Here is a 25,222-nt window from a genome sequence, read left to right on the forward strand (position 1 = left end):
CTGCCTAGTCATAAGTAGATTTTTTGTCTTTTCAGTAAGTTCAATCCGGTAAACGTCTTCAGTAAATACTATCCATATTAGGTTAATTCCGATAGTAATGTCTTCAGTAGTCTTCATTTTAAAAATACTTTAAGTAAAAGCGTCTCTTCCAGTTATTTGGTCATATCCATTCTCATTCTGTTTCATTAAAATCTTGTTCGATAATTGAATTTTAAGGATCTTGTAAGGCGCTTGTAACGTCCGGACGTTACAAGGGCCTGCGTGAGCTACCCAGCGTTGACGCCAGAATGGTGGTTAAACGCGTTTCGTGATAAATTTTTCGTTATCTGCACACTTCCACATTAATTTACTGCATAATACGCTATCAATATTACACTTTGAACAACATTAATGAGCAAAAACAAAGAAATGAATCGCGAAGCGACACGACCAATTTGGCGGTCGATGAATAACTCGTGGTGTGAAAGTAAAAATATAGCGATTGTGCACTACAATGAATTTTACTGTCCGGCAGTCTGAGTTTTCATGGTTTGTTTCGCTGTTCCACGAGATTCAACTCACTCTATTGTGATCGATCAAATCAAGGCGTCAATCTCCAATTTAATCACCAATTTTAAAGTTCTAGCACACTATCGCACCTCACCACGACCTTGGTATTTCGATTTAACGACCAAGGCTTAAAGTCGAAAATCCAACAACGCTTCATAAAAAGCGTCACCGCTGTCGTGTGAATACATACATGGCTATCCATTTGTGTCATTCAAACGCTTTTTTAACGCGGGTTGAAAAAGCTGCCGTGCGAACGGGGCCGTACGGCTTTAAAACTATAACAGACGGGCGTACCGGCCACGGACTTGGTTTGGTCAGCACAGCACATAGAAGTAGGACAAAACATACGCAAAGTGACAGTATTAAAAACACGTTTTAACATTCCTGACAATATACCAAATCAATCTACGTAATTCGGTCGGGTTATTTGTTGCCCACCATAAACCATGCAAAATTTTTGGTGGGGAACAAACAAAAAGTGAGACTGTGACAAGGACAAGCAATAATACCGCTTTCTCTGCTACTCCTACTGAAAGGTCCATAAGTGCATCTCGTTCGGTCATTTGGCCCCTCCCCATGTCCTCTCTATATTATTGTACCTCTATGGCACAGCATAATCTCTTCACCGATTCGTCGATTTTCATGATTCATCATCGTGTCTAGAGTGGCTTTAATGTTAATTGTCAATTTTTTGAGGTTACGTGTGGGTTTTTTACATGAATCTAATCCTACCTTCTATGGTTTTTTATTAGTTGTTTTTTGTTAAGAGAATTGCGTCTCAATTTCGCTTTAAACATACTAGATTTATGGCTTTAAATTAAATGAAATAGTTGTACCGGCGCGAGTTGTTTCCGATACGTATTATGTAGTTTTGCCCCGTAATGGAATATACTTCCGCTTTCGTTGACTGTTCGATGCTGTAAAGAGAAAGGTACTTACTCTCATTAGTCATTACTTACGTATGTTATATTGTAGCTTCTTTTACGTGTAGTCTAGTTATACTTGTCAACGTTATTTCGTCTAACTCTATCTAACATGTAATTCTGTGGTATTTTGTATTTTTCTTTTAGTTTAGGTGGCTATATAGGTCAATGTGGAACTAGTGTGACTTGTATATTATTTGTTATGCTCTAATGGATATTTATCAAAAGATTACTCCTTCTTGGAGTTGCTAAAACCTTTATTTGCAAGCTTTGTACCTCACCCACTTCCATGAGACAGATGTGATTCAGCTACATTTTAATGATTACTTTTTCTTGGTGTTAGAACACCTGAAATACTTTGTACTTGTCCTACTTGGGTAATAAAATAAAAATTAAACGCCATTTATTTCTGGGTAAACATACACTACATAATAATATTAAGTATTTGTACTTAATCTAAGATAAATCTTAATTACTAAAAAGTTACTCCCAAACCCTCATGTTATTCCCACTAGTTACCACCAAGTTTTTACCAGTGGTAACTACTGGGAATTTTTCCCCACCTTTTACCACTGGTAACTACTGGGAAAAAATATTCCCACTAGTTACCACCAACTCGGCTTGGTGGTAACTACTGTGAATTTTTGTTCCCAGTAGTTACAACTGGTATAAAGGTGGGATTTTTTTTCCCAGTAGTTACCACCAAAATATTGTTAGAATTCAATACCAATAAAAACAGTATAAATATTATAGTATAAATGTAGCGTGCTGTAATAAATAATTATGTGTCAGTTAGTGATTCAGTAAACTGCTTTAAAACTGGTACGTGAAATCAAAGATGTATTGGACTGTTTCGCATTACAGGATGATGTTGATCGAGTCGTACAATGGAGTCAAAAAAATAAACTTTACTTTAACGTTGGTAAATGCTCATCAATATCTTTTAGCCGGTCACACAGTCCGATACATCATCGATACACTGTGGAGGGAACGGCCATAGAACGCGTTGCGGAGGTGCGGGATCTGGGCGTGCACTTTACAGCTGACCTTTCCTTCAGAGATCACGTTGTTAGGATTTGTAAAAGGGCATACAGGAATTTAGGGTTTGTCATGAGGCAGGCACAAGGTTTTACAAATATAGTCGCCATACGTGCATTGTACGAGGCTCTTGTAAAAAGCCACCTCGAGATGAACGCTAGTATCTGGAGCCCGCACGAATCCAAATACAAATTAATGCTGGAGCGAGTACAAAATAAATTTGTGAGGATTTTGTACCTGAAATGTTATGGTGTTTACCCTTTTTACCCCCTTATGTACCCAACTTTATTTATACTGGGAATGGTAGGGTATAACCAGTTGGAGGTTAGGAGGGAGCTTGCTCTAACATCCTATATATTTAAATTGTTGCGCGGTAGAATCAGTAACCCGCGGGTACTGGCCACGGTGAGCCTGTGCGCGCCCCCGCGGTATGTGTGGCGCCGACGCCGACCGCCGCTGCTGGCGGAGCCGCGCGCGCGCACCGGCCTGCTGCGCGAGGCGCCGTGGACGAGAGCTTTGCGCACGCTCAATCGAGTTGCTACCCGGATTGATGTGTTCCATTGTTCTGAGAATGACTTCAATAAAATCACTTTGTTTGTATTATGTTATATGTAATTCTTTGAAATAATAATAGTATTAAGTCCTAGGTTAAATATTTGCTACACTATCGCATTGGGCAACTGTCATGATAGCTGTACCGTTATTATAAATAAATAAAAAATAAATAAAAGTGATCAAAAATATTAAAACAGTTTTACCGGTATAAGTGTAAAAAATAAAATAGAAGAGTCTCATTCTAGTTAAGTAGAAATTAACTTATCATCCGGATTAAATTTATCTTTTTATATTTACTTGCATTACAGGTTCTCACTGTTACCAGCTTGTGAGCACACAACAACATGTCACTAGAGACAGTGTGGGTGAAGATGGAGCCTGGAGAGGTGTGTGTGAAGACGGAGCCTGGAGAGGTGTGTGTGAAGACGGAGCCCGGAGAGCTGTGTCTGAAGACGGAGCGGGAGTGTGAGGACAGCGCCTGGCAAGGACTGAGCACGGCGGCCGCGCAGGCCGGACTGTATACCGACCATGAGGTCAAGGACGAGCTCGTGCTGGGCCCCGAGGAGTGGCACCGCCCTAAAGTGCGCCCTATACAAGGTCAGTTTATTATGTATTTAAAAATAGTAATAGTTTTGCACCTGCAGCCCAAGAAGCTGAGATATTTACTATTAATATGGTAAGATTGTGCACCCGTTAATATTTTACAATCTTACGTAGGTTAGGTTAGTTTGTAATCTTCCTACCATCAGTTTAAAATTTTACTAGCGAGATTGTAAACTGACAACTGTTTAAAATTATATGGTAATGTTTGACCAACTACTATATACGTGTGATTGAACTGACATTCGGAATACTGTGCAATGTTATTTCAATTGTTTACTCACATACAACTTAAGTTCTTTTGATCTATTTAGAGGCATTTTAGAGGACTGTTTAAAGACATGCACAGTTAATCATTTTAAAATTAGTTTTCGTTATTTGAAACTTATTTTTGTGGTTTTAGGGTTCCGTACCTCAAAAGGAAAAAAACGGAGCCCTTATAGGATCACTCGTGCGTCTGTCTGTCCGTCCGTCTGTCCGTCTGTCACAGCCTATTTGCTCCGAAACTACTGGACCAATTAAGTTGAAATTTGGTACACATGTGTAAGTCTGTGACCCAAAGACGAACATGTAACTTCAACAAATAAATTTGAAACATAGGGGCTACTTTTGGGGGGTAAATGAGAAAATAAAAAAATAAAGTTTTGCAAACTATATCATGTTATATATCAAACGAAAGGGCTCATTGTAAGAATTTCAAATATATTTTTTTTATAATTTTAGGATAAATAATTTAGAAGTTATTCAAGAAATTAAACAAAAAATTACCATTCCCCCCCCCCCCCTCTATCTCCAAAACTACTGGGTGTACAATTTTGAAAAAAAATATACAATATAGTTCTTTACCGAAACATGACAGGAAAACCTATTAGAAATCTACAGTCAAGCGTGAGTCGATTTTAGAAACAAAAATGCGGCTAGGCTTTTTTAGGGACACAGCCGCAATGGTTTAAGTGAAACGTGGTGTAGACAGGTATTGCCAAGGCCGTAGGCCGATATCCGCATAAAGCCGAAGCCCCGAAGCGTCCCGAAGGTGAAAGACTGAACACAAAAAATGCGACTACATAGGCTATATCTGGCACACAGCGACAATGGTACTTGTACTATTAATTGATTAGGTACTTGTACTATTGTAAAGGCCCGTCTCCATATCTATAGGTGTATAATTTGTTAAGGTTTTGTGAAACCCATGTGAAGCCGGGGCGGGTCGCTAGTTGAGTAATATGTAACAATATGATAAAAAAATTACGTCTACTCTTAACGCGCGTCAATCAGGCGAATCGTCAAGATGTATGTTACAGTCATTGTAAGTGGTATAATTAGTTTAAATTGTTTTGTTAATTTGTTCCAGTGTGTTCGGCCAGCAGCGCCGCCCGCGCCAGGGAACAGCTCGCGATGGCTTGTTCCGTGGTGCTCGAGCGCCTGCGCGGCGACGCGACTGTTCACAGTGGAGGCAAACCATATGCCTGCGGACACTGTGGCAAGCATTTCGGAAACAAATATATTTTAAGGAATCACATACAAAACACACACTTGTCGACCGAACAAAAACTATTTGCTTGTGATTTTTGTAGTTCTACGTTTCGCACTGAATTGCTTGTAACGGAACACGAGAAAAGCGAACACGGTGTTACAAATTTGATGTGTGCTGAATGTGAGTATACAACAAGTTCTAAGAAAAGTTTGGAGACTCATTTAAAGAGTCACTCTTTGGATAATAATTTTAATTCAAATCACTGTAGTTACACACGTTCGTGTATAAGTAATTTAAATAAACAGCAAACAAAACACATTGCTGGAAAACTTTTAAAGTGTAGCGACTATGATTTTAAATGCAGTGTTGAACCAAACCTGCGACGTCACCAGAAGACGCACAACCGGAGGCACCAGAGAATACTCACTGGAAAACAGCCTTACAAATGTAGTCATTGCGACTTCAAGTGCAATAAAAGTTCAGGCTTACGAAGACATGAAAGGACACATACTGGCGAGAAGCCTATTCAGTGTAGCCACTGTGATTACAAATGCAATCAGAAATCATACTTACAAAAACACCTGATGATACATACTGGGGCGAAGCCATTTCAGTGTAGTCACTGTGATTACAAATGCAGTCAGAAATCAAACTTACAAAATCACCTGATGTTACATACGGGGGCGAAGCCATTTCAGTGTAGCCACTGTGATTACAAATGCAGTTATAAGTCACACTTGCAACAACACCTGATGATACATACTGGGGCGAAGCCATTTCAATGTAGCCGCTGCGATTACAAGTGCATTCAGAAATCAACCTTACAAAGGCACCAAAGCATACATACTGGAGGGGAGAAGCCTTTTCAGTGTAGCCAATGCGATCACAAGTGCAGTGATAGGTCAAGCTTACGCAGACATGAACGGACACATACTGGCGAGAAGCCTATTCAGTGTAGCCACTGTGATTACAAATGCAATCAGAAATCATACTTACAAAAACACCTGATGATACATACTGGGGCGAAGCCATTTCAGTGTAGCCACTGTGATTACAAATGCAGTCAGAAGTCAAACTTACAACAACACCTGACAATACATACTGGGGCAAAGCCATTTCAGTGTAGCCACTGTGATTACAAATGCAGTCGAAAGTCACAGTTACAACAACACCTGATGAAACATACCGGGGCGAAGCCATTTCAATGTAGCCACTGTGATTACAAATGCAGTCTGAAGTCACGGTTGCAACAACACCTGATGATACATACTGGGGCGAAGCCATTTCAGTGTAGTCACTGTGATTACAAATGCCCTAATAAATCGGATTTAAAAAAACACCAGAGGATACACACTCGAGAAAAGCCTTTCATATGTAGTCATTGTGATTACAAATTCAGCGATAAATCCAGCCTGCGACGTCACCAGAAGACGCATGGGACGAATCTTAAAAAGCAATAATAGCGACTACAAGTGCAGCCTGAAAAATCACCTGCGGAGCCACCAGATGAGACGCGGAAGAGAACCCTTATTATAGGGATCGTTCGCGGCGGAGGGTATGTCGCCTTTTGTCCTAAATCGGAAAGTTAAACCTGACATTGACACATCGCAATAAGCAGGGGGCTTCTGTGCTGCTCCTACAGTACAAACATAATGTACCTCTACAAATCACTTAATATTAAAATACAGTGGTGAAACTGGTGAAGTATATTAGTGTCAATCCGCTAGTTTGTGCAGTGAGTGAGCGCTGGGGGCGAAGTGGTCAGGGCTGTAATTGCGGAAATCGAAGTTCGCAAATTGCGGGCTTCTTTCTCTGTCCCTCTAATTACGCCTTAATTGAAGTAAAAGAGAAAATTACCCGCAATCTGCGGAGTTCGCTGTTCGCGGTAGGCCCTCAGCCATGTGGCTTCCAAGCCGGAGGTCGTGGGCTCAAACTGCAGACACGAAGTACCACCGACTTTCTTGAGACTTATGTACAGTCGCCATCAGATATATCGGAGCGGCCAACGTGCTCACAAATATCTGAACACGCCTCTATTGTTGGGGTGTTAGAGTGTGTGTTCAGATATTTTTGAGCACCTAGACAGCTCCCATACGGCGACTATGCATCACTTGATACTTACCAGTTCCTTTGTAGTTTGCTTGCTGGAGGAAAATATCTCAAATGAACCTGCATATTAAAGTTATTGCGAGGGCTGTCATGAGAACAATAGTCATAACCCTCTTATTCGGTGAGATCTACATCTCTCCCGCTCTTGCTATATTGGAGTGACAGAGATGGAGGTACTCTATACTTAAAATTTTCGAAGGTCTGCGACTTGAAGCCGCTGCGTGTTAGAAAATATAAATAGTTACTTTGTATTCCACTATTAATGATTAGAACAAATTGAAAATTGATTGATGTGTATCCTTTAATAAAAAGTATTAGTCTATTCTACTTCCTTTCTTTACCATTCCTACACACTCGCTGTCGTATAGCGCCCTCTCTCTCGACCGTCCCGGGCTGTCACGTCGGCGACATTTATATACTCATGGAACCCCCACACAGCAGCAACGCAGAAGGAGCGGAGATATTACTGGTATAACGCCTTTATGTATACAAATGGTAAGGTATACCTTCATGGTATCGCCTGTATGCTTTATCTAATTCCCCTGTGCAAGATACGGTATAAGAAGGGTATAAGAAATATATACAGTCATCTGTTATTAGTGATACGAAATAAATGATTGATAATATTCACATTGACACATCGCAAATATGTTGCGTAGTAATTGCGTACTGATAATATTAAATTAATAATAATTATTATTAAATTTATTTAATCTACTTCCCGCCTTTGTTATTTAAAAAAAATTAATAAACTTACATGTATAATCTACTTCCCTCCGTTGGTATTTTAAAAATACATACACTAGTTAAGAGAATATTATATATACCCAACAGAATTGAAAGAGTAAAGGTTGCTTACTTTCCCCTCTGCCCAACTGTGAGTTGCCAGGTGTCGGTGCAAGGTAAGTGGTGTTTTTATACCCTCATCACCAGGGCCGGGTTAACCCTAAGTCAAAGTAGGCAACTGCCTAGGGGCCCCGCCTCGGCTAGGGGGCCCCGGCGGCTCAGCGCGCTTCCATTTTGTTCCATAGGGTCAAAATTCATGAGTAAGTACCTAAATGTTTTATTTTATAATAATGATTATGCTTTGTTATTGTTTTTTTTTCGATCTACGCGTCTGTTTTACACGAGTCGTGTATTTTTACTACCCGTATAATGATATAGGTACGTGTTGGTTATATTTTGGGTGTACTTTACTTTTAGTTTTTTCTATAAATAAAACTTGGGTTTCGTGGATTTTTTATTTTATTTATTTCATTGCATGTTTGAGAAAAGCACTATACATACCTCGGCGGGAAATGGGGTTGCCCGCGCTCAGACCTATCCGGCCGAAGACATATCGTTCTATATGTCTTCGGCCGGCAACCCCTTTCGTCCCGGCCTCTGTAGTAATGTACTATTGCACTGCGAGTGCTATCAAAATTGTTGCAGGCTTATCTTGGTCTAACTCTAGTAATTTAAGTAATTTTAACATATGGAAATTCTTTATTATTAGTTTGATGCTAATCATGCGGCTCGGCGGTCTTATGGTCGGACAACGCTGTTCAGCCTGGCAAAGTATTAAGTTGACGCTAAAGTTCACATCTTTGGTATTCCACTGGGAATCGCCTAAAGGGCTCTCCCCACACTTGACGCGACGCGGAATCGGCAAAATCTGATAGAAAAAAGCTTCATGTCCACGCAATAAGAGCGAAAAAGACATCGTTCAATCGGATCGGCTCGGCCGACGCCTGAAGATTGAAATTAAAAACGCAAACTTATTTCCCTGTACTGAATATATATGCTGTGTGCAGTGCAGTGTGCAGAATTGACTGTAGGGGGCCCCGAGCCTCGCACTGCTTAGGGGCCCCGACATGCTTAAGACGAAACAGGAGCTGAGTTTTAAATATTTTAGGTAAATATACCCGTCTCGCTAACGCAGTGGTTCCTAACCTGGGGGTAATTACCCCCGTGGGGGTAAAACTGGTATTTTACGGGGGTAATAAGCTAACCTAATATGACAATACAACAAAGGTACACTTTTTATTTTTTATTACCATTGGAAAGAGGGGTAAAATCAGGTTCCCTAGTTAGTCATAGGGCTGACCGGACTGAAAAGGTTAGGAACCACTGCGCTAACGGAAGTGGCACCTAAAAGTAGTGTGATAAGGACAAGGCGAAAAATCCTGCGTAAAAATCTCAAAAATCGAGGTTTCGTACTCCTCTGTTTCCTCCTCCAAAACTTAACCCTTATCTGTGTCGGACCGTTTTGCTTTTTTGGCTAATTGATATCAGTTTTGAATGCCACGCCTCTCATTGCGGCATAGTCAATTAGGCCATTTTGGCCATTTTTGAAGGGCTCTAGCGCCTTAAAAAACAAAAATATCAAAAAAAGCAAAACGGTCCGACACAGATATTGACAATATTAATCTGTGTTGAAAAAATCATTTCTCTAGCTTCAAAAACCACGGAGGAAAACGAGGAGTACGTTTGTATGGAGAAATGACAATTCCTGTTGGCTCTTAATCCGGCCCTGCTCATCACATCAGTTATAATCGTAAATTATAACAAACGAAAAGTATTTTCGTCTTAATTTAACTGTATTAACTTATTGTTGTTTTTTTTAAAAGTCGGTACAGTCCAAGGTTGCCAGCCTTTTGGAGCACAAGACAAGTATCAATGTCTCCCATCATTCATGACTTTATCGACATACACAGTTAATCATTTCATGACTCGTTTATGTATCTAATGCGAGTGTATATACTCGTGTAGGTTTCACTCAGGGTGTCTGTTCCATTGCTGTAGGCTCGACAACTACAGGAGATGGACAGCCCTTTATTACTACTACGTACGATGGTATGCGTATACGTATGATGGAGCGTGATGACATGACACTCCGCGATTGTGTCGCCATTTAGGGTCCTAGTTAAATTGGTTGTTGCATACTTACGCTATGGAATGTCAAATTAGCTAGAACCCTAAGCTGCGTAACAATCACGGAGCGTAACTGTTCTCACTGGTACTTGCATACTCGTCGAGGCCCGAAGCCGTCCCGCGACTAGGGCTTCCGATCCCGCAGAATATCTTCCCCGTGGTCCTTTATAATCCTGCCGGGTCGCGGTTCCGGCAGAGGAATTAATATGAAACGTTAATAGTTGCAAATGTATTTTATCTTCCTGAGACTCGGAAGCACATGTTTGTTTTTGAATTTGGAAATTTTAGTGACTGTATAATAGTTCAGAATATATTGTGGGATATGTACAGCGAGCTGCAAAATTACATGGACACATCCCCTGAAGCTGCCGGAGCCACTGCGGGTTGGGAGACGGACGAGCTGAGGGACGTCAGCTGGGGCCGCTCAGGAACTGCCGGGCTGTCTTCACGGCTACGGTTCTAGCCGTAACTAGGCTCCCTGGAATTTATTTCCATTGTGTGAGGAAAAGCTCTTAATAAGTCTCCGCTGACTGTACCCGGCACGGCAAGAAGCAAAGCAAGAAGCAGTACTGCGTGATGATGATGGTGAAAGTTTGGTGAAGTGCGGAATGGTACAGTCAGACGGAGTTTACACTTTACACTGATGCTAAGTTTAAATGAACAAGCTTTAAAACAAAACTGAGTATAGAATGTAACGGTCAAATTTTGAATTATAAATTACTGGAAAATAAACTAACTCATAGACTTTAAAGAAACACAATTTAGCAATTAAAACGAGATGTAATAAGAGTGGAATGAATGCAAGAGTACTTGAATTAAGTGGCAAGCAAAATCACACAAAGAAGTAGCATAGCGAAATAGCCGTTAGAAATAACATTTAAATCTACCTGCTTAGAATAAGCGTAAGAAATGTTCAACACTTACCCAAAGTTGCACTTTTGCAGCGGGAAAAACAGAAAAAGTACACAGAGTCTCAGGTGGTTGAAATTGGAACAGGAGTCTTCCTGTCGGACCGGGGCTGCTGAGGAACTTGTTACCATCCACAGCGGTACAGCTCTGTGTGGGAAATTAAATACAGTAAAAATAACGTACAACATTTAGTTGATATTATATAACAAAATACGTTCAACTTAATTAGACCCTCGTCTAGCGAGCAGCCTCTCGCCGCGACACACGGCACTCGCTCGTCCTGCGCGACACACGCCGGCACGACACCGGGAATACATCGTGCACGCGCGTGCAAGGGAACCACGACACAAACATCACACAGCCCACACCCGACACACGCTCCACCGGTAACTAGCGGATCATATGTCACTTGCGGAACTAGGGGTTTTTGCCAGGATGTTTCCTTCTAAGATGTCCTTGTAAAGCGTATTTACATCCACTCCTATAGTTGCAGTGGATACAAATAAAAGGCTTTTAGTCAATATGTATCATTAGGTGATTTTGTAAGTTTGAATTATTATTGCATTTGTGGTGTTGTTTTCAGTGTGACTTCCGACTGCATTTGTAATCACAGTGGCTACACTAAAATGGCTTCGCCTCAGTATGTATCCTCAGGTGTCTTTGTAAGTGTGACTTTTGGCTGCATTTGTAATCACAGTGGCTACACTGAAATGGTTTCGCTCCAGTATGTATCATCAGGTGTTGTTGTAAGTGTGAGGTCCGACTGCATTTGTAATCACAGTGGCTACACTGAAATGGCTTCGCCCCAGTATGTATCATTAGGTGTCTTTGTAAGTGTGACTTTTGGCTGCATTTGTAATCACAGTGGCTACACTGAAATGGCTTCGCTCCAGTATGTATCTTTAGGTGTTTTTGTAAGTTTGAGTTCCAACTGCATTTGTAATTACAGTGGCTACACTGAAAAGGCTTCTCGCCAGTATGTGTCCTTTCATGTCTTCGTAAGGCTGAACTTTGACTGAACTTGTAGTCGCAATGACTACAAGTGTACGGCTTCTCTCCGGTGTGTATCCTCTGGTGTGCTTTTAAGGATGATTTGAAACTGAATTTGCGATCACAGTAGCTACATCTGTGAACAGTCGCGTCGTCGCGGAGGCCCTCGAGCACCACGGAACAAGCCATCGCGACCTGTTCCCTGGCCCGGGCCGCGCTGCCGTCCGAACACACTGAAACACACATTAACAAAACAATTTAAAGGGATTATAGCGCTTATTATATTTTTTCTGGCCTCCGGCCGGAAAAGAACAGCTCTGGACTCGCTGCGCTAAACGAAGTTGCCGCTTTCCGGCTTCGTCGAGGAGAAACATACATAGAATACATGTACAACTCAGGCAGTAAATAAGAAAGCTGAGGCTTCACGTGTAATTGTCGGCCGAGGCCAAGACATTTCTTACTTTACTGCTTTATTATTTATTGTGAAAACTTCTTTAGCGGCGCTGTGCACTTTTTGTGATGGGGAAAAAATGTTCAACTCGTAACAGGTCTCACGTGACCGTAAGACGTGACGTCACGTGTGACGGATACTGTTACAGGCCTGGCCAAATACACGGCGCGAACATCAAACATCAACATTTATTAAGCAAATAGGCCACAAGGGCACTTTTACACGTCATCATTGAATTTACATAATTACAAGCAAAAATAATAACATCAACAATTTTATAAAATAAAACTAACAATTCAATCTAACGTATTACAATTACTAAGAGATGTATATGGTCTCTTAATGTCTAATTACATAAAAAATACAGATACAAAACACAAAAAAAAAATCTATAATATTTAGAGGTGTAAATGTCTCTAGGTGTCGGAACTATAAGATTATATAGTTTATCAAGTTATCCTTAGAGATGTATAGGGTCTCCAAGAGTCAATATCCTGTATAATTAATACATTCATTAAGAGAAAAGAAACATACGAGAGCAGAATGAGGCGTCTCACTGTAATTAATTAATAAAAATAAAGTTACTAAGTATAATAGCTTGTGTTAGCTTAAACAGACCAGTCTCCACAAACAGCACCCGTTCACGAGTATGACGCGTATCTCAGCCATCGCCTCCCTCAACCTTCATTCGGGAAAGTGGCGACCCGATCAACGACGCCACCGTAAGCAAAGACTTTTAAGCGAGCATGACATGTTCAAGCGCGCGATGCCGGCGCGCGACCGCGGCACATGCTAACAGGTTACCGACGTCAAACAGACTGCGTCCCGCCGGTATCACGCCCCGCTTCTGTCGCGCCCCGCGCCGCGCGGCCCCTTGCGTCCACGTTGCGCGTTCGCGCGCGCGATGAGGGCGTGTTGAGAGCGTGAGGCCGGCGCGGCCTGTTTGAACAGGCATCGCGTCGGCATCACGCGGCGCTGCGTCGCGCCGTGTGTTTGGCCAGGCCTTACAAGTTTTTCTTTATTGATTTAAATACCATCTAGTGAGTTTCCCTCAAACTGGTACTAATATAACTGTAGTACTCACAGTGATGTGCTTAGGGGTTTCAAGTAATGCGACGAAATAACGCTAGATGGCGTTAACCGCACAGTCATAGTGCTGCAGACATTCATTGATTTTTCACTTCTGCCGGCACTCCCGGAGTGCAACCCGTTGTTTTTTTTTTATAGCTTTATTTACTCAGTGCTTAACATATTAATTTATACAATTCAGAAGTGTATTCAAATTGTTACTTAATCCTATTTCATGTTAGATTGGTTGCACTTTTGATTTCATTGATCCCTGCTGGGATAACGCCTCCTCATTACCCTTCCATTTCTCTCTGTTGTTAACTGCTTTAGATATGTAATATCACAAAACACAAAACGTTCGGACAATCCGCTGAAGTAAGTGTTAACAAAATCGACTCACACGTGTGATCTCTTGAGTGCCACAAAGGAACACATATACATATATAGTAATATTCTATGTAGTACACATTACCCTCCTTTGCATCGTTTTGATTATCTTTAAAATTATTTAATTTGATTCATTTAATAGCCATTTTAAATATTTTTACACAATTTTCAATCATAGCTGAATGCGGACGGGCCCGTGCCTTTGATGCCTAACTAAACTAGTAAAAAATTACAATATGGAAGACGAATGTATGTGCTTGCAGCTGTCGTGAATACATAGACTATCTTAACGTTATATTAACTGTGGATGTATTTAAACAGTTCTCAAAGTGAATCAAAAGAACTTTTATGTGAGTAAATAATTTAAATAACATTTTGACCTAGTTTCCTATGACATACTATGGGCAAAACTAAGGAAAACCAATATACCACCGGAAACAGTATGTATGTTCAGGTACTGGTATGGAAACCAGGTCAACTGCGTTAGGTAGCAAAAATTAAGAATTTGGCTACCACTGTATTACATCTATTTGTCAATTTTAATGTGTATATGTTGTGTTTATGTGTAATTATTGTATGTTTATTGTTTTGTATAGCTATGTGTGTAAATCACATGAAATAAATAATTTTGAATTAGAATTTGAATTTAGCCTTCTTGAGCTTACCGTGGGACTTAGTCAATTTGTAAAATAATATTTATTTATTTATTTAATGTTTTTGTGTTGTTTATTTATGTAATGTATTTCACAGTTCAGTTCAATCAGACACCAGTAGTTGGTCAAAGTAGGTTTGCAAATTTTGATGATAATGTACAATGGTAAATATAAAATGGTATTTATATTATATTACCTATGTGAATAGTAAAAGCCCTGCTCAGGTTCAAGGGCTGCACATGCAAACATATCATTATTTTTACATAATAAACGGACCTTGTAAAGGGAGCACTTGAGGGCGATGCCACTCCTCGGGGCCCAGCAAGAGCTCGTCCTTGACCACATGATCAACATACAGTCCGGCCTGCGCGGCCGCCGCGCTCACTCCGTGCCCGGCGCTGTCCTCACACTCCTGCTCCTTCACACACGGCTCTCCGGGCTCCGTCTTCACACACACCTCTCCAGGCTCCATCTTCACACACACTGTCTCTAGTGACATGTTGTTGTGTGCTCACAAGCTAGTACCAGAGAGAACCTGCAATGCAAGTAGCATGTGATGATTTGTGGAGCCTCACAGAAATCACAGTAGATCAAGAAGCATTGTGGTTCTTGTGGTATTAAATTTCCAACAGAATAAGGTACATAATCATTACGAGAAAAAAAAAACACCTTAACTAAATAACTGTCACTACATCTCCTATACACCACAGAGTGGTTTGGTGTGAGGCAAAGAGCATATAATCACTACGTGAGGTAAATAAGATAGTTACCCTAATATAGTAACTATAACATACGTAAGTAATGAAAATACCTTTCTCGTTACAGCTTCGAACAGTCAACGAAAGCTGGAGCATATCTATTTACGGGGCGAAAACTACAAAATACGTATCGTAGACAACTCGCGCTGGTACAACTAATTTACAGCAAAATTAAAATTAACACAGTATAACATAACCTCTAAAATTTGACAATTGACATTCAGTCCGAGAGATCCGAAATTCGTAGAGCCATACCACACTACCGTACCGTACCGCAACCTTGGTGTGCCGCATATCGAGATATCTCTTTCTCGCTCTCACTTACCTGTGACCTTGGTGCGGTGCGGTAGTGTATTACGGCGGACCACCTTCTATACGATCGAACAGGGCCTCGGACCGGACTAAAGTTGCCCGTTTGTTACAGCTTTAGACTTACTACTATTTCTGAACGCATCCTTAGCTTTGCTATCTGTCAAACCAATGTTAAATGTCAGTGTCATTAAGGATTTGAGGTTAACTTGTTATTGTTAACGAAAACAACCACGAAACGAAAGCAAAGTACGGTTGTTTTGTTTTATTTAGTTTTGATAAAACTCGTTTGTGATTGCATCACTTTAGAGTGATTGGAATTTTAACTTTCTGTTAATTACATTTATATTTCATACAAACATTCAGCGTAGCAGTTGCAGTGATGGAAGTGATGTATGCGTGTCGCTGCTGCCTGCGGCGTGCTCCGGACAAGGACCTGACGACGCCGTACACACATCTCGGCATAACGGAGATATATGCCGACATGATCAAAGGGTGCTTTGACATAAATGTAAGTACGACATTCTTGTTAGTGTAGCAAAACGTACACAAACTTAATATTCTGTTCAGTTAAAGACGGATGTTATTGTTAGAAATAGTGTTAGTATAGCATAATGGTCTTTAATTGAATACTAGCAAATGTTGGTGATTGATTATTTTACATGCAGCTGGTGGTGGGCGGCTCGGGCTCGTGCGGCATCTGCACTACGTGTGTGGGCCTCCTGCGAGACGCGACCAACTTCAAGCTTCAAGTGCAGCGCAGCCAGGCGGAGCTGCAGGCGCGGCTGCTGGGAGAGAACATCAAAGGTAGTTTATAAAATCTCTGTTTAAGAATACAAATGGATGTTAAATAAAAAGAAGGTGATGTGATTTGTGTTCTGTTTCTTTGCCCTAGAGGAAGAATCTGCTGTCGAGCCAGAGAATCCTGAAATACAGGAGGAAGATGGAACCAGTGAGCCTGTATCAGGTGAGTACTGCAATGAGTAATAGTAATAATTATCTAGTACTCTTGGTACTTTGTTTCAACTACTGGTTTAGAAGATGTGACAATGTCAGTGTGTGAGTAGCCGGCTAAATTTACATTTAAAACATCTGCATAAATAATGTGAATATTGTTATTGGACTGATCATCCAGTGAAGTTACTTATAACTTATAAGTTACTTATATTAGGATAATAAAGAACTTTATGTAAAATAATTAATATTACTATTTGTGTAAGAACAATAAAAAATGTGAAAATAAACTGAATCACTTCAAGATAACAAGTGTTGCAAACAAGAAATTGCTCTCAGTCCTGGTTCCTGTGCGGATCGAAGTCGCGGAACATGGGGTTAATTAGTATTGGTTGCTCTAGATGACATGCTCGGGTTCAACATGGCGGCCGGAGACGGGGCGAGCGACGAGGATGACCCAATAGTGTTGGTTCCTCGAGATGACATGCTCCAGTTGAACATGGCGGCCGGAGACAGGGCAAGCGACGAGGGTGACCGGCTGTTGGGTGAGTACAACATGCTTCATGTACTAGTAACTAGGTCTAGTGAAAATTGAACTTTAGTTTATTCAGATATTGCATTGCATAGATATATGCGCCTGTAGGGGTCGCGTGGGTATATGTCTACATGAAGCAGTTTTAACAGGGGCTCCCAATCTTATTTTGTCTGCGGCTCACTCTCAAGTTTAAAATCAGCGCTATACGTATATAATACATTGCCTCATGGCATCCCTCTTTATACGGTGTACCGGGGCGCCGCAGCGCACAATTTAGGAACCCCTGAGTTATAAGGTTCATACTGTTTTCTATCTGATGGGATTTTTTCTTCTGTGCTTTCAAATAAATTCAAACTTTATATTGCTGGCAGCGTGGACACACTGAACCAGATCTGTTGCACCAGGCACGACCCGGAGCGAGGGTGCAAGATCCCTGACTCGTCGACACAAACCATGAATAGTATGTTTGTTTCAGGTGCAGAGCTCCTGAGAGTCAAGCCAGAATCGACGAACGAAGATGAGACAAGTGATGAGACGTCGCATAAGTACAGTCCCCATCACATATATCGTAGGTATATTCATGGCGCTTCTAATGTGAATTTGTAATGTTTATGTGTTAATATTAGATACATCTCTTAATTATTGTAGGTATTATACCTCCAGTCCTGGCTATCTGTAGATTGTGATAGGACTTTTTTTTTACTTAAAATCCAATTCCATTGTGCAGTGTGAGCCCCAATTTAAGTACCCGCGTCGCCATACTTGCTGTATCGAAAAATGGATACTCAGCCTACGGTCCGTTTGGCGACTAAGCCTAAGAATTGGCAAAGGCACTAGTTTTTAGGAAAACGACTGCCATCTGACCTTCCAACCCATAGGGAAAAGTGAGTCTTATTGGGAATAGTCCGGTTTCCTCATAATGTTTCCTACACCGTGTGCTGCATAAAAATGCATTGATTCAAGTATTCTTTTTGGCCAAATATACCAAACCCCATCGCGGTAATCCACGATCGCAAATGCGAGTCTTTAATACTGTTTTATTTTAAGTACAACTGTACTGTAATTGTAAGACACGGCATGAAGTAGAGTTGTTGTTGTAGTGGAGGAGCGGGCAGTCAAGTCGGAGGTGTCGGACGCGGCGCGTGACGAGGACTGCGTGTCGGGTGAGTACTGCGACGCCACGATACTACTGCACATAGTACGACACGAGCCACACTACATTACACATGCACGACCCATATTCATTATGGTCTTGTACCACCCATATATAATTCAGAGCCTATATACGTCCCACTGCTACAGTAACCTTAGAATTTATTATAATTAACTTTCCCTCTTTTTTATCTTTTTAAATATTGATCCCTGCGTAAAGTGTACTGAATCTTTTTTATAGAAAATTTTGTCTAGATTATTAACGTTTAACAACATTTTTTTATATTGGCTACCGTTTACGAGTTATTTACGAAAAACTAAAAAAAGCCTTAGAAGTGATTATTATTAACTTTCCCGCGTTAATATCTCTTTGCATATTGATCCTTGCAAAAAATTGTACGGAATCTTTCTTATGACAATTTTATGCAGATTACTTATGTATTAGGACATTTTTGCTATGCCCCACCGTTTAAGAGTTATTTATGAAAAACTAAAAAACGGGACCTTTAATATTAAATATCTCACTTCCAGTCAAGAATTCGATCAAGAAACCGGCAAATTCGGATTCAGCGGGGTCTAATTAGGTTAAAAAACCCGGTTGCCAAAAAGTAATATGATTAGCCAGTCGAAATCGATTTTTACAAAAATATGACCAGTCTAATAATGACGTAATGTTTGTTAAATTAATTATACGCATTGTAATCAGTTTAAATTATTTTGTGTTCCAGTGTGTTCGGCCGGCAGTGACGCCCGCGCCAGGGAACAGCTCGCGATGGGTTGTTCCGTGGTGCTCGAGCGTCTCCGCGGCGACGCGACTGTTCACAGTGCAGGCAAACCATACTACTGCGAACACTGTGGCAAGCATTTCATGAACAAGACTAATTTACGAGAACACATTCTACACACGCATTCATTGACCGGACAAAAATCATTTGCTTGTGATTTTTGTAGCTCTACGTTTCAAACCGAATTGCTTGTGATAGAACACGAGAAGAGCGAACACGGTGTTAAAAATTTCATGTGTGCTGAACGTCAGTATACAACAAGCTCCAAGAAAAGTTTGGAGACTCATTTAGAGAGTCACTCTTTGGAGAATAATTTCAATTGTAGTCACTGTAGTTACACAAGTTCGTGTAAAAGTGATTTACACAAACACCAAACAACACACATTTCTGGAAATCCTATTAAGTGTAGCGACTGTGATTTTGAAATCACAATGCAATGCAATGATGAATCAAAACTTCGACGTCACCAGAAGACGCACAACCGGAGGCACCAGAGTATTATTACTAGAAAAAAATCTTACAAATGTAGTTATTGCGACTATAAGTGCAGTATTAGTTTTTTGTTACGAAGACATGAAAGGACACATACTGGCGAAAAGCCTTTTCAGTGTAGCTACTGTGATTACAAATGCAGTCAGAAAGCACACTTAAAACTACACCTGATGATACATACTGGGGCGAAGCCATTTCAGTGTAGCCACTGTAATTACAAAAGCAGACTGAAGTGGTGCTTACAACGACACCTGACGATACATACTGGGGCGAAGCCATTTCAGTGTAGCCACTGTAATTACAAAAGCAGACTGAAGTGGTGCTTACAACGACACCTGACGATACATACTGGGGCGAAGCCATTTCAGTGTAAACACTGTGATTACAAATGCAGTCTGCAGTGGTGCTTACAACGACACCTGACGATACACAGTGGCGTAGCTAGGGGGGGGCGGCGGGGGCGGCCCGCCCCGGGTGTCACCCATTTGGGGGGTGACCAGTGGCGTAGCTAAGGGGGGGCGGCGGGGGCGGCCCGCCCCGGGTGTCACCCATTTGGGGGGTGACACCCGACCGTGAACATCAGTAGTGCCATCTATAAAAAATCGTAAAACTGTGGCAGATTGCACAACCGCCATTAAGGAAATAATATACAACATGCCCACGAGGAACCCGAGAGATTTTGACAGAATATTCCTGATCATATTTAAAGACTAATATGTCCTATAAACTGTTTTGGAATTCGCCTAGTTTCATAGTCCAGTAGCACCAGCATAGCAATGTACAAATTGCAGAACATTCCCAAAAAGCGGAAACGTTCTTGAGAATGTTCTCAGAACATGGAAATTATTGTTCCGCCATCTTGGATTTTTTCCAAAAAAACTTTTTTTTGACATAGGAATCTAGAGGCCTCTATCTCCCGCCATGCCAAATCTCAGCGCGCTCGCACCAATTTGAAAAAAATAAAAAAAAAAGTCGGCCATTTTTTTTTAATGCAGTTTGTTTTGTCTCGGGGCCCTCTATGACATTTGGTCGAGCACCCCCCACCTATCACGGACCGTTTAAAAGTTGCCATACAAAATAAAAGTGGCCAGTTTTCCCGCAATTGTAGCATTTTTCCAAAAAAACAATTTTTGATAAGTATTTAGGGGATCCCGAGATTCCGTGGCCAAAATTTCAGCGCGCTAGTGCAAACTTGAAAAAATTAAAAAAAAAGTCGGCCCTATTGAAAAAAAATATGGCGGCGTCAATATGACATTTGGTCGAGCACCCCCCACCTAGGTCTGACCGTTTGGCCGGGCCGTCATACATTTTTCTGACCGGAAGCGGTAGACCAAAAGTCGGAATTTTCTGGGGGTAAGGATACTACACCTAAACTATCGTGAATATTCATGGTATAAACTACGATTAATAAATAAATTCTCGTTCTCGAGAACATTCTCAGAAGTAACCGAGAAATTCTCATGTGGAAAGTTTCGCAACTTTGGAAAGTTTTTCTTTAATTATGTGATTATTTCTGTAATTGACAAAAAAAAGTTAAAATTATTTTTGGTGACAGTTTTAAAAATTATAGCATTTACATTTTATGTACAAAAAATCGAAAAACGAGAAATTCTCACGTGGAAAGTCTCGCAAATTTGGAAAGTTTTTTTTTTAATTGTGATTATTTCTGTAATTGACAAAAAAAAGTAAAAATTATTTTTGGGTGTCAGTTTTACAAATTATAGCATTTACATTTTAAGTACAAAAAATCGAAAAACAATTTTATTTTGGCGAAATTGACGTAAACTCTTTTAGTATTTTTTCCTTATTTTGGCCTCAGAAATGCATGGTTAAAATCTCTCGGGGTTCCTGGTATGTAACAATAATATGTTGGTGCCTCGTAGGTTTTTTTATTCAGAAATTATTTTTTAATTATGTGATTAATTGAGAAGCTATGTCACTATTTCTAATTGGGTGACTCTGGACTATTTGAAATTCATTGTGAAATGGGATTTTACAGAATCTCTTTGAAATCGCGCACTTGGCAAAAAAAGTTTTAAATTTTTTTTTAACGTAAATTATTTGTATATCTTTCACGGGACAATGATGACTCGGACCTTTAGGAGGCGTGCGCGGAGCCCAGGCCAACATGTAGACCCTTATGACACTTATGAAATGTGGGTTACACCGAGCGGATGCTGTCCTTGCCCGTGTCATAGAACGCGCGCAGAGGCAACACCCACCAGGGTGTGGACTATTGAGAGTTCATGGAATCTAAAATGAAAGCGATGGAGTAAATTGTGAGCTATGGAAGTATGGAATATTAAACGTAATTTTATAATTGTAAAATATTAAACATATTTTACAATTTTGATTGAATTTTGGGGTGACACCCACAATTTCCGCCCCGGGTGCCACTCATGCTAGCTACGCCACTGACGATACATACTGGGGCGAAGCCATTTCATTGTAAACACTGTGATTACAAATGCAGTCAGAAGTCAGACTTACAAAGACATCTGATGATACATACTGGGGCGAAGCCATTTCAGTGTAAACACTGTGATTACAAATGCAATCTGAAGTCAAACTTACAACGACACCTGACGATACATACTGGGGCGAAGCCATTTCAGTGTAGCTACTGTGATTACAAATGCACTAATAAATCGGATTTAAAAAAACACCAGAGGATACACACTCGAGAAAAGCTTTTCATATGTAGTCATTGTGATTACAAATTCAGCAATAAATCCAGCCTGCGACGTCACCAGAAGACGCATGGGACGAATCTTAAAAAGCAATAATAGCGACTACAAGTGCAGCCTGAAACAGCACCTGCGGAGACACCAGATGAGACGCGGAAGAGAACCCTTATTATAGGGATCGTTCGCGGCGGAGGGTATGTCGCCTTTTGTCCTAAATCGGAAAGTTAAACCTGACATTGACACATCGCAATAAGCAGCGGGCTCCTGTGCTGCTCCTATAGTACAAACATAATGTACTTGTACAAATGTAATCACTTAATATTAAAATACAGTGGTGAAGTATATTAGTGTTAATCCGCTATTTAGTGCAGTGAGTGAGCGCTGTGAGCGAAGTGGTGAGACATGTGGCTTCCGAGCCGGAGGTCGTGGCCTCAAACTACAGACACCACCGACTTACTTGGGACTTATGTACATATGAGAATTAGATTTATTTTATTCTTAAGCACAAACAAACGAAACATTACATAATATTAAAGAAAACACAGAATAAGATTAAAGTGCCAGGAAATGGCCTCATCTCAGCATGTTGCTGGTGGCTTCCAGCGCTGATCTTCCGATAAAACCATCAAGTGAGAAGAACCACGGAAGGTAACAGACAAGAAAAAAGACATAAAATAACATAACAAGTTAAATAAGAAAAAGTTGCACAGCAAGAAGATACAACATAACGACTAAATTAAAGAATCGTTGGATATTTACCAGTTGCTTTCAAGTTTGCTTGCTTAATGAAAATCTCATCTGCATATTAAAGTAATTGTATTACAAATTTCGAAGGTCTCTGTGCCCATAGCGGCTTGAGGCTGCTGTGTTGTTAGAAAATATAAGGAGTGACTTTGTATTCCACTATAATTAGTATATTACAAAAATTAATTGATGTGTACTCGTATCCTCAAATAAAAATAATTATTCTATTTTACGTCTTTTTTAAAACCCTTATTATTTATTTTGAAATACCTATCCAATGACATCCCGCACCATAAGGATAAAGCAAAAAAAAAAACGATCCCCACTTTACGTAAAGGGAAGGTTTACGTGTAGGGGATATTTATTTTAGTTTAGGTACTATTTTACCTCTTTTAAGTATGTCGGCATGATTGATTTATATGTTAATGCCAAATTGCAGCTTTCTAGCACTAACGTTCACGCAGCAAAGCCGCGGACGGACAGAAAGGCATAGCGTAACTATTAGGGTGCCTAGTTGACTACGGAACCTGTAACTCCCCCCTTATTTATCTACCTAACCTACCTTAATATAATATCCCCTTTAGATTTACCCTTAAAATATGGCCATGTGATCGTCTAGCTAGTGGTTAGGACCCCTTGAAGTGAACCGCGGCAACCTCAAATTCTTTAATGAGTATCAGCAAAATTTTGGACTCTGACTTTATTTATTATTACCTAGATTTTGAGAACAGATATTTATGGTAATAAAATAAGTATTTATGCAAGTAAGAAATAATTTAAAGAAAAATGAATTACAAAAATAGAAAATTATTAGAATTTATTAGTGCAATGTAAATGATGGTGTAAAATTTACTATAATGTATTTAAGTATTGCAGCATATATGATGATATAAATATATAAAAATGTTGTTGGTAAAATCCTGCCACACCTATTAAGCTTCCGGGATAACATAGAAGCAGCACTCCTGAGATAAGCTCTTTTACACCCTAGCATTTCAAGGTTAATTATAATTAACTATCATCTTCTAAACGATGTGTGATTTAATCACACGTGCTGCTCCGTACGCCCGATGCAGGTCTGGAAGCTCTTAGTCCGATTTGCAAGTATTAATCGGAACACCTACCCTACCAGTTTAGCCAGACGGGCTATGACCAACACTTCATAACCTAAACGCACCTAGATGATGATGAAAAGAAGTGTCAAAGTATCCATCAATCATCATAATTACTTATCTTTTTTATATTCAAAAGCTAGGGATGCTAATCCCATAGTCCCATTCCCCAAAGCTGATAATCTAGACAGAATTCCTAGTTCTCTAGATGTATAAACGAAGTACCGAGTTTATTCACTAATTATTATGTTTAATCGAGGCCGAAATTGAGTATTCACTCAATTTATCCTTTGTACTGCTCTTGCCTGACAAAGGTTCCCTAAAGCAAACCGTTCTTCAATCCCAGAATAGTCTGCGTTCCTAAATCCAGATTGATAATTAAGAGATTATGTTGTATGTATTACCTGATTATATTACTCAGTACCTCGTCCCTACACCAGACAACCAGAAATGAAAAGTAGAAATAAAATTTTATAGAAGCATTAATTCTTTCCCCACATAAATTAGAAATTAGGAAGATTTAGGCAGTTGAACCTTTACCTTTTAAACACGCATATTTTAGGATAAAGAAACCATATTTTTAAACCCTTAAAGAGAAATATATATCAACCATATCAATTGTATAGACCAGAACTAAAAAAGAACCCTAATAAACAATAAAATGAGTGTGTGATTCTACCCTAACTCTACCCATTGTCCCTAATCTAGTACATTCAAAGCATAGTTCGTTCTTACCATCGACCTAATGCTTTGTAATATACGCAAGTGTGGTCCCTACGAGAAGCTGTAAAGTTCGGCAGGCGAAACCGAGAAGGCAACCTACAGGCCAGTGTATTTGACTCCCTCCTTATCGCCCGCGGGCATGGTGGATAAGAATAAGTCGCCCTATTCCGTGTATATAAGTGGATCAGTACCCTAGCACACACACGCACTAATCACGAGAGAAACTCTGCCGCAACAAAGACTAAGTGTAATATCAGTCACGACAGAAGTCTGTCCCCGCAACCAGCACTAGCATGAACCGGAGCACCGAAATATATAAATAAATTTAATAAGAGACCTAGTCTCAATTACT

At 40.3% G+C, this 25,222-nt stretch overlaps 1 protein-coding gene across 2 annotated transcripts in view; it reads left to right on the plus strand.

The window, feature by feature from the left end:
- Nucleotides 1-1,338: 1,338 nt before the first annotated feature.
- The window catches only part of LOC134800719 (gastrula zinc finger protein XlCGF26.1-like), a 140,175-nt gene continuing 116,291 nt past the window's right edge, over nucleotides 1,339-25,222 (plus strand). The window contains exons 1-3 of one of the 2 annotated variants that reach the window (XM_063773235.1): nucleotides 1,339-1,480; nucleotides 3,374-3,662; nucleotides 5,017-5,757. In XM_063773235.1, the coding sequence (XP_063629305.1) occupies nucleotides 3,410-3,662; nucleotides 5,017-5,757 (994 nt within the window). In that variant the 5' untranslated portion in view covers nucleotides 1,339-1,480; nucleotides 3,374-3,409. Of the gene's footprint in view, nucleotides 1,481-3,373; nucleotides 3,663-5,016; nucleotides 7,343-25,222 lie in introns of those variants that run through there. The other variant, XM_063773234.1, reaches the window with a different exon arrangement.

The sequence above is a fragment of the Cydia splendana genome, chromosome 20 (assembly GCF_910591565.1).
Source record: "Cydia splendana chromosome 20, ilCydSple1.2, whole genome shotgun sequence".
NCBI classification, from domain to species: domain Eukaryota; kingdom Metazoa; phylum Arthropoda; class Insecta; order Lepidoptera; family Tortricidae; genus Cydia; species Cydia splendana.